This window comes from Borostomias antarcticus (assembly GCF_949987555.1).
Source record: "Borostomias antarcticus genome assembly, chromosome: 13".
Lineage (NCBI taxonomy): Eukaryota > Metazoa > Chordata > Actinopteri > Stomiiformes > Stomiidae > Borostomias > Borostomias antarcticus.
The window spans coordinates 14,768,606-14,779,600 of record NC_140246.1 but is presented as its reverse complement, the minus strand read 5'-3'; the positions used below and the strand labels follow the sequence as shown (position 1 = coordinate 14,779,600).

Below are 10,995 nucleotides of genomic sequence, written 5' to 3'. Positions count from 1 at the left end.
TATCTCCTGAATCCATTAGTGTGAGGCAGCTTGATGTACAAGAGTACAGCCCCTGGACATGACGCTAGTATATCACAGAGACCTAGCCCCAATCCAACCCTCAACCTCCCAATCTCAGGCGGACACTCTAACCACAAGGCCACTGAGCTGGTAGTAAAAAGTTTGAGATCCCACTTAAGGTGCAGATCCCAAACGTTGAGCGAACACGTGAAAAGGCGTCCAGTCACAAACCTTGGACCGACCTTGAGGGGGGAACTATCCTCCTCTGCCTCAGTCGGCTGCTCTCCTAGCCGGGCTGCTCCAGAGTTTGGGATTGTATCCAGGACGCCGCCTCGCTTGGCGCCGGCCAGCTCCCTCTCCACGTGTTGGACAGAAGTGAGCGCGGCTCTCGCTGAACGGACCCCAATAACGCGCACCAGTAGGACAAGGTCTTTTTTCTGGCGACCGCCGTCCCGCCGAGGGCCTCCCGGACACCTGTTACCCAGGATGCACGTGAGCAACGGGGGCGCGGACCAGTGGCAGCTGGAAGGTAATCAGCCCAGTCCCAGGGCGAGGAGGGGGGCGGACCTAGACTAGGGGGAGTCTTTGTGATAGTAAGAGAGAAGGGGAGAGACTGTGCGTTTAGCCCAGATGTGGTGCTTTACATTAGCAGAAGACAATTCAATTCATTTCTTCTATGATTGGGAGTCGTTTAAGCTGGGTTGATGAAACCTCTCCTCAGAGCGATAGCACACAGTGGAAATGCTCTGGTATATGATTAATTTGATGGAAACTACTGTGTCCCCATACGATCACACGTGACATAATAGCCTTCCGTGAGCAGGTATCATATCAATACCACAGTGATTATATACGGAGCTATTGAGTTCCTTGGCATTTTCTGTGGCTGTGAGTATTTCCCTGGTCATTATATAGAGGATATAATTTACCCTTCAAAGCCGCATATTTTGAAAACATACAATATGGAGTATCCACTTGAGGGAAATCTGAAGGGTCGCTATTGACACGGCACAGCTTGTTCACAATTCATTCCATTTGTAAAAATGGTTCTTTGCCCCTGAGGGTCGCCTAATTCCGCTAATTAAGGACTTGAAGGGGAGTTGATTAATCACATGCCGGCGTGTTCCAGTACCAGTATCAGGCTTGATCAAACCCCTCTAGGACAGTGAATGAGCATGCGGGGGCCGAGCTATATCACCTTACCCTATATCAGGACAGTCTGGGTTGAGAGGGGCCATGCTACCTATCAGTAGAGAGAGAGAGAGAGAGAGAGAGAGAGAGAGAGAGAGAGAGAGAGAGAGAGAGAGAGACAGAGAGACAGATAGGCAGACAGACAGAGAGACAGACAGAGAGACAGAGACAGAGACAGAGAGACAGACAGAGAGACAGAGACAGACAGAGAAGGACAGAGACAGACAGACAGACAGACAGACAGACAGACAGGGATAGTCTGGGTTGAAGGGCGTCGGCTGGGAGGGAGGCTTTACTACTCACATGCCGCCGATGGTGACGGTGGCACAGGTGCGTTCTGGGAAGGCGGGGACGGTGCCGGTTTCTGTGGCGGTGGTGGCGGCTCGGATGTAGTCCACCGTGACGTTGACCTGGAAAAGGCGTGTTGGGGGAATCGTCACTAGACAATTCAGACGGGTGGAACCTCCTCGGTAGATTTTGGTCATGAGCACTCAAACCATCTAAGAATGTCAATTGTACAACATGCATGTGTTCATATGTGAAAAGACTTATCAGTATCGGGAAATAAAAAACCTTGATCCACTTGTGTGTGTGTGTGTGTGTGTGTGTGTGTCTCTGTGTGTGTCATCTGTGTCTATTCACTAGTTTCCAAGGTCACCCACAGTCAGTTTGAATCATGTCAGCATTAGACTGTAGATCTCCCCAGAGGAGTAACATCCAAACACCAGGGCTGTTTATAACTCCACAATTGTAGACACACAAACACACACACACACACGCACACACACAGACACAAACGCACACACACAGAGACTCAAACACACACACGCGTGTACTGTGCATGTTTGCAGATCTACAGGTTCTGTGAGGAGATAATAAAAGTCGTCATTTCGAGGTGCTTTTTAATACCTGTCAGACCCGTGCTAACAAAGAGACTAGACGAGCCTATTATGGGATGCTGTGCGGGTGGCCATATGTCTGGGAACGCCATGGGAACAGGCGTGTCATCATTAATCTGGTGCCACCGCCTCGCAAGGACGTAGAGGACGTAGCGGACAAAATCAGACGCCCGTCAGACACGGGGACGGACACGACATCCCAGAGGAACATCGATGGAGTTGGGATGAGTGAAAACATTAAACAGTTTTCTGCGGTGGCCCTAATGTGCAGTACAGTATCGCGAGCCAGACTTTCAAAACAGACCCAAACAGAGAATTCAGAACGTATTACTGTCTACAAAACGATCCTCTCACCCCCCCCCCCCCCCCCCCCCCCCGTGAGCGCCGTACCCTGCTCTCTAAAACGCACGCCGCACACACAAAGAAGCTGTCCGCGTCCTCTACAATTGGCGACAGGGGGAGCGAGCACGTAACCCATTCTGATTGGCCTAATGGAAATTAATTCGGTGTCGACACCCCGCCGGGGAACCTCATTTTCTTGCAGCGGGACACGTGGTGATGGTGGGGGGTGGGGGCGTTGTGTGTGTGCCGAGCCTTATCAGAGAAACCAAGCCATCTTTTTCCGGGGAGCTTGTGTTTGCCGGGCTGGGGGGATTGTTATCAGGGGATATTGTGTTTGTGTTGTTGTTGTGTCTCCCAATGTAAACGTTGCTAATGGCTGTGCTTGGTTGGAGATGGGTATAATGAGATTAGATGGGCAGGGGAGAGGAGAGGAGGACAGGAGAGGAGAGGAGAGGGGGAGATGATGGGAGGAGAGGAGAGGAGAAGATGAGGAGAAGAGAGGAGAGGAAGGAAGAGGATGGGAGGAGAGGAGAAGAGGGGAGGAGATGAGGAGGAGGGGGGGAGAGGAGAGAAGAGGGGGAGATGATGGGAGGAGAGGAGATGATGGGAGGAGAGGAGAAGAGAGGAGAGGAAGGAAGAGGATGGGATGAGAGGAGAAGAGAGGAGGGGGGGGAAGAGGAGAGGAGAGGGGGAGAGGAGGAGATGATGGGAGAGGATGGGAGGGGAGGAGAAGAGGAGAGGAGAGGGGAAGAGAGGAGGGGAGGGGAGGAGAGGGGAGGTGGTGAGGAGAGGGGGGGAGGGGAGGATGGGAGGAGAGGAGAAGAGGAGAGGAGGAGGGGAGGGGAGGAGAGGGAAGGTAGAGAAGAGGAGAAGAGGGGAGAGGAGGGGAGAGAGAGCAGAGAGGAGTAGAGAATCTGTGGAAAGGCAGGGCACGAGCAAAGTTGAACCCCATTAGAGAGCGCAACGTTAGATTAGAAGATTTTGACAGATAAAAAAAATGCAGCAGCTTCTCCACAGACCCCCCAGTAGATCTCCAGATAGAGGCAGTCATCTCTCTGAGACCCCCCAGTAGATCTCCAGATAGAGGCAGTCATCTCTCTGAGACCCCCCAGGAGATCTCCAGATAGAGGCAGTCATCTCTCTGAGACCCCCCAGTAGATCTCCAGATAGAGGCAGTCATCTCTCTGAGACCCCACAGGAGGCGATGATGCTGAGGAAGACGGACGGTTTTACTGATAAGGACCAGAGTGGGAGAAGAAAGCGTTTGCTCAGATTGGAACCGGAGGCGGCGAGTTTCTGGTTGCTTTTCTGTGCGTGCGTGCGTGCGTGCGTGCGAGTGCCGCGTGTGTGTGTGTGTGTGTGTGCGCACGCGTCTAGAAGCTGTTGGGAATTCTCTCATTGAGAGGACGTGTATTCCTACGCGCGCGTCTGTACTGTATGTACGCCTCTATCAGGTGAACCCAGGCGTGCCTCCCAGCCGCAGGTCTGAAGCGCGGCGCCGCCAGACCGGCTGGGAGTGGGGATAGGTGCACTGGGGGAAAAGTCTCTAATACATATTTGATGGATTAAAAACTGAGCTGCTCCAGTCAAACAGCTGTAATTCCTCCCCATCTCAAAGCCTCTGGCAGGGAGAGAGGGAGGAGAGAGAGAGATCACTGCATAGTGTGTGTTAAAGATGGCGTGGGGCTGTTAAAGCGCTGTAATAGCAGCTGGCTATCAGCTAACGAAGTGAGTGAGCCGTGCTGTAAGGCACCTTGGCTGAGCGGAGAGTGTAAAGGCAAGGCAGGTCCCCAAATGGGATGTGTAATTAAAGGAGCACGCCAACTTTGGGGGAAATTAGCTCATTTACCACCTTCCCCAGAGTCAGATAAGAAGATGCATACGCTTCTCTTCTCTGTGTGCGCAGTACGAAGCGTTTGAGACCCGTTAGAGCCGTTAGCCTAGCTTAGCTCAATCACTGGAAGTGGATTTGAAACATTAGCCTAGGCTAACGGCTCTGACGGGTCTCAAAGCTTCCCCGAAAGGAGTGGGGCGGCTGTGGCTCAGGAGGTCGAGCGGGTCGTCCAAAGATTGCAGGGTCGGCGGTTTGAATCCCGGCTCCTCCTGTCCACATGTCGAAGTGTCCTTGGGAAAGAATTGAACCCCCAATGAGCAAACTGGCAACTTGCATGGCAGCTGCCACCATTGGTGTGTGAATGTGTGTCTGAGTGAGTGCATAAGTGGACATTATAAAGCGCAAACGCTGAAATGAAAAAAGCATTCTGTCCCGTTTTGGTTCACATAATTGGTCATAGTGTTCACCTATTCAACGATGTATGCCAAGAAAATTACAAAATTCTACTTTTGTTGTAATCTTATATTAAAGTATATAATTTCTTCCTTCTTTCTTCCTGGAAAACGGTAGGTCACGTGCAATGACGACAACAAGTACCTTAGATTTTAGGCCAATAATCTCACGACATCCACCCGTCAATCAACGCTATCCTTCTATCGAATCTGTCTAAAATTCTTAAAACCTGTCCACTTGTCAATGTTCCAATCAAATTCCTCTAAACATATGTCCCACCCTCGTAGCTTGTTTGTGTCGGAAATACGTCAAACTACGGAAGTTAGATGATCTCAAGCGTCTGTTTCAGTGCAACTTTAAATCTGCAAATATGTATATTTATTTATTTTTAATTTATTGTTTTCCACATTTTGTCAAAACCAATTAAAACCACCTGGTATCAGATTGTTTCATTGAACCATAGTGTCCTAATAGCGTCCAACTTCAATGACTCACCACTAGCAGTCGCCACGTCTTTATTCCATCATTTCTGCCTGTGTTGTCAAATTACGGCCTGTAACTTTGCTCCGCCCCGTGCCTTAAACGTACATATTATACATTTTGGGCGTCCACTCCAGTTTGTTTGGAGGACATACGTTCCTGTAAGGCGGGACTTTCACCCTATTGGAGATTTAGGCAGTGGTTCTGATTGGTAGCGTCGGTTTTCGGCACGGTTCTAGCGGCAATTTTTCAATGGAGGCATCTCCAGGCTTTTGGTGGCGTAGACCTCCAAAGTCTGGCAACACACACACACGCACGCACGCACGCAGGCACGCAGGCACGCACGCACGCACGCACACACGCACACACACACGTCCCGAACGCTCTCCTGTCACTCAGTCGTACACGACACACTCGTGCACAACCAGACATCAGGCGCCACACCGGCTGTCATTACGCTCACGCTCTCACACTTTCTCCTCAGTAGTAAGAGGGAGAAAAAAGGGATGGCGTTGACAGTTACCGCTCCCGCGCGCTACAGGAGCCACTTTGAGGGCGCGGGATTAACCGAATGTGCTCTCCCCCGATAAGTGGATTAATGCAACGTTTCTCGTTGGACTTTTTCTGTTGAGGCTCAAGACGCGGTGAAGAAGAACCGCAAATTATGAAGTTAGCCAGATCCAGCTCTCTGGATTATGTCACTGAGCAAGCGCTGCCATTTCAACAAGGGGTGGGGGGGCGGAGACAGAAAAGAGAGAGAGAGAGAGAGAGAGAGAGAGAGAGAGAGAGAGAGAGAGAGAGAGAGACAGAGAGAGACGGAGAGAGTGCGGCGAGAGGGGTGAATGCACCTCCTGGTAGAATTCTGACTACCTTAATTACCTCACAGAGAATAACACCTAAGGCATTTCGCGTTTCACAGAGTTCTAAGGAGAAAACGAGAGAGAGAGAGAGAAAAAGAGATGGAGAGAGAGAGGGGGAGAGAGAGAAAAAAAGAGAGAGAGAGAGAGAGAGAGACTGATATGACCTGATAACGGTGCTCTGGAAAACTCACGGTCGGTACATTCCAGGGCCACCTGCAGGTGTCTCCCCTCTACCTGTAAAAGCTACAGAGATGTCTTCCCTCTACCTGTAAAAGCTACAGAGATGTCTTCCCTCTACCTGTAAAAGCTACAGAGATGTCTTCCCTCTACCTGTAAAAGCTACAGAGATGTCCTCCCTCTACCTGTAAAAGCTACAGAGATGTCTTCCCTCTACCTGTAAAAGCTACAGAGATGTCCCCCCTCTACATGTAAAAGCTACAGAGATGTCCTCCCTCTACCTGTAAAAGCTACAGAGATGTCTTCCCTCTACCTGTAAAAGCTACAGAGATGTCCCCCCTCTACATGTAAAAGCTACAGAGATGTCTTCCCTCTACCTGTAAAAGCTACAGAGATGTCCTCCCTCTACCTGTAAAAGCTACAGAGATGTCTTCCCTCTAACTGTAAAAGTTACAAATGTGTCATCTATCTACCTATAAAAGCTAGAGATATTTTTCCTCTACATCTAAGAGCTACAGAGATGTCATCCCTCTACATCTAAGAGCTACAGAGATGTCATCCCTCTACATCTAAGAGCTACAGAAATGTCATCCCTCTACATCTAAGAGCTACAGAGATGTCATCCCTCTACATCTAAGAGCTACAGAAATGTCATCCCTCTACATCTAAGAGCTACAGAGATGTCATCCCTCTACATCTAAGAGTTACAGAGATGTCATCCCTCTACCTCTAAAAGCTACAGATATCCTCCCTCTACAAGCTATCCAAAACAGTCTGTCCTCAGCATAAAAAATAAAAAATAGAGAAAGCTTTTAGAAAATGGATATTGGATACGCTTCATAAAACATCAAAAGAACAGCAGCTCTCTGTAGAGACGGAGGGGACTGGGAGAAGAGACTCCTAATGTAGCCGTTATTCAGCTGCGGCCCCAGACTGAGCAGACGGATTTGGGTTCCTCGCCCAGCGTGCCAGACCGCGCAGGAGACGCTCTGCGTTGGGTCGCCACGCTGGCTTTAGTCTGCTGGTTTCCACTCGCAACCACGACCCCATGCCATTCAGCGCTTTTTTCCACAACACAATCACAGTATTTAGACTTCTCCGATCCCCCACGTCCCCGTTGGTACCTTAAGCCATTACGGATAAGGCTATACATTTTGCTTTTTCTCATTATGGGGCTGTGTGCCGACGCTGTAATCACATCGCCGCCTTCGCCGCTTCCCGCCCACTTACTCCCGGCGGCGGTTGCCAAGGCAGCCGCAGGACAAACACTGGGAGTTCTGAGTCAGTCACAGAGGGTGAGACGGGATTTGTTCGAGCGCCAGCCTTGTGTCTTAGCAACAATGACGAGAGGGTGCCGGGCGGGACGGCACGGCAGGCGTGGCGCACTGGAGGGGCTCTGCTCTCCAACCGCGCTCACGTCAGTCCATCAACGTGGACACCCACCCGCGGGGGAGACTAGTCCTCCATGCCGGTCTACTGCAGAGCACAGGGGTGCAGTGTAGCACCGATACTGTGTGTGTGTGTGTGTGTGTGTGTGTGTGTGTGTCTATGGTCTCAGGTGAGGGTCTATGGGTCTTGGGTGAGGGTCTAGGGTCTAGGGTCTAGGGTCTATGGCAGGGGTCGGCAATTAGGTTTGGCCTCGGGCCAGATTTTTTCCAAGTCATTCCATGGCTCATGATGAGTGCTGTTGGGATCTCCAGTACTACGCCTAATGGCAGAGTGGTAAACAGCATCTGAGGCCTTAAGAGTGGAGACAGAGGCTTGCCTACAGATAACATCACCATAATCAAACACTGAGATAAAAACAGCTTCAATAACTATTTTTCTACAAGGCAGAGGAAATTAGATTTATTTCTGTAGAGATAACCAATTTTTTGCCTGAGTTTGTTGACAAGCTTATCTATGTGGGTATTAAAAGTGAGTAACCCATCAATCCATATACCTAGATATTTATAGACAAACTCTCGCGATAAGGGATCCACTATTAGTTGAAATACAGGAATCAGACCGACTGTCTAGTCCTGGAGAACAACAAACTTTGTTTTCTGAGTATCAAGAACAAGTTTGAGATTGGTGAGAGCAATTTGGAGACTGTCAAAAGATAACTGCAGATTTGTTACAGCTAGATCAGCAGAATCACCAATTCTACACAATATTGCATCATCCGTGTACAGATGGGCATGACAATAAAGATTTAAACACATTGTTGATATAAATTTTGAAGAGAACAGGACCCAAATGTGAACCTTGCGGGAGACCCTTAATAATCGACAGAAACTCTGACTGAATGGACCCCAAGGTCACAGACTGCTGCCGAGCAAAAAGATAGTTCTGGAACCAGGAAAAGGCACGAGAGCTAGAACCAATCTTAGTAAGCATGTGTAAGAGCAAAGAATGGTCTACAGTGTCCAATGCCTTGGAGAGATCCACAGGGATGACAGTGTTTTTCCCATCCAAGGCATAGACAATATCATTTAAAACCAAAGTGACAGCAGAGACAGTGCCTTAACAGCCTGGACCCTGACTGAAGCGGGCTTAAAACAGAGTGAGCTGAAAGGAATGTATTGAGTTGTTGATAGACTAAGGATTCCGAGATTTTAGCCAGACAAGACAGTTTAGAAATCAGTGTGTAATTATTTGGGTCACATCCATCACCACCCTTATGCAGGATGAAGACATGAGCCATTTTCCAGACAGCAGGGATAACACCTGACCGTGATGGAGAGATTGAATATGAATTATCTACTCGGCAATCAGGGGAGCAGAGAGATGGAGAAAAAAAGGCTCTAGCCTGTCTTCACCAGTAGATTTCTTAGGATCAATTGCATTAAGAGATTCCAGGACTGTGTTTAGTAGGACAGGATGTAAATTAAAATTGGGAATTGTTCAAATAATTCAAAATAGATGGGCCTATAGAATTTGTATTTGCCAGAGGCTGAATATTTTCATTCCGGGAAGAGCGGCAAGCTTCAGGTTCAAAAAGTTGGCCAGCAGCAGCAAAGTGTTTATTAAAAGTAGAGTAGAAATGATGTCACTTTGATCTTGCAGCAAACAGTCATCAAACTTAACATGAGTAGGCATAGAGGCAACAGAATTATTACATTTTACAGCTTCACTGATTTTTTGGGGATCTGACAATGAGCTAGAGACCAAATTTACATAGTATTCAGTCTTCCCCCTCTGGACAGGTGCAGTTCACTTATTTTTTATTTGTTTGAATGAAAGCCAGTTGGAAGCTTGCTTAGTGTGTTTGGCGAGAGACCAGGCTTTATTACGCTCTTAGAATAGGGCTGTCAACTCAGTGGAAAACCAGGGACTAGATCTATATTTACTCTGATCTTTTTGAATGGAGCATGTTTATCTATAACTGACGTGTTTATAAATGTGTTAGCAAAGAACTGTAAAGATAGTTCAATATCTGGAATTTCAGATGTACTACGAATGTCGCTGTTAAAGAGATTATTCAGGAAAACATGCTCATTGAAATTTCAGATTTCTTCTGAAAATAACCTGTGAGTAGGTTTTCATATGACAGTCTCTAATGCAGGCAATGGGACAATGGTCACTAATCCCTAGATCAAAAACACCAGCTGCAGAAATGGTGTTGCCCTTGTTGGAGAAGATCAGGTCTATCAGAGTGGATTTTAATGGGTACCTTAAGTCAGGTCTAGTGGGGTCTTAACAGAGAGATTAAGACAATAGCTCAGCAAGGTGGTCAACACAACTGACATTAGCAGATGGAGGTCAATAGATGCCAGCAACAATGACTGATTTATTGCTTCACCTCTTCTTCCAGGTCTATCGACTCTAAAAAACATAATAGCATAATGTCAGCAGGAGCAGCTTCAACAGAGGTAGGGCATAGAGGGTTCAGGTGACGGGCGTTTGCCCCCTGGTGGTGTCTGTGTGCAATCGTTCACTGTCTATAACGTCTCTGGGTCACAATGACACGGATGGGGGGAGTAATAAAAGTACGGCTGAACATATTTGACCCACCCACCCACCCCCCTGGTCACCCCTGACAAAGCATCTCATTCCCCGATGCACCCAAAACACACAACACAAACACACACAGATTTCTGGGTCAAGCAGGCGTGTGGTAAAGCAAACCCATTGCTGGTGGATGGCGTGTATGTTTCCGGTTGGTCAAACAGAAGAGGTGTCTTAACGCTGGGAGCTCAACGAGGGAGGAGATAACACGTCCAGGCAGACATGGCTGTGTTACGTTCTCCCAATGGCCTGGCAGACCGACTCGCATGTCATTATGCTTGCATGCATAAACACTTATGGGTGACTGGTGGGCTGTCGTTTAACCATGCAATAAACGCCAAGGTTGTAAAACGTTTCTCTCTCGCACGCACACGAGCGCAGGCGCACACACACACATCTTAAGCTCACACAAAACAGACCAATCTCCATAAATCAGGCGCGCGCAAGCGCACACACGCACACACAGTCACACGAGGGACCTTCTGTTTTAATGAGCCCAAAAATGATGAACATGCGATTTTCACAACATCGACACCAGTTTTACACCCTCATTACTTGGCTAGTAGAAATGGGCTCGGTGTGTGACACACACACACACACACACATGCGCACACACCGCACACACACATAGGTGTGAACCATATACATGGCTGAACAGATCTTGAATCTTGAATCCTGAACACACACACACACTCCATTCACCAATGGTCTTCAAAAAATAATCGCTAAGATACTTCTGCAGCTCGAGCGTCTCTACGAGACCACCTCT

General features: G+C 48.5%; 1 protein-coding gene across 1 annotated transcript in view; it reads right to left on the bottom strand.

Annotated features, from left to right (window-relative positions):
* Positions 1-10,995, bottom strand: part of snd1 (staphylococcal nuclease and tudor domain containing 1) — a 210,323-nt gene that overhangs the window by 162,184 nt on the left and 37,144 nt on the right. Inside the window, exon 12 of the mRNA XM_084448019.1 lies at positions 1,495-1,601. Within this exon, the coding sequence (XP_084304145.1) occupies positions 1,495-1,601 (107 nt within the window). The remainder of the gene's footprint in view (positions 1-1,494; positions 1,602-10,995) is intronic.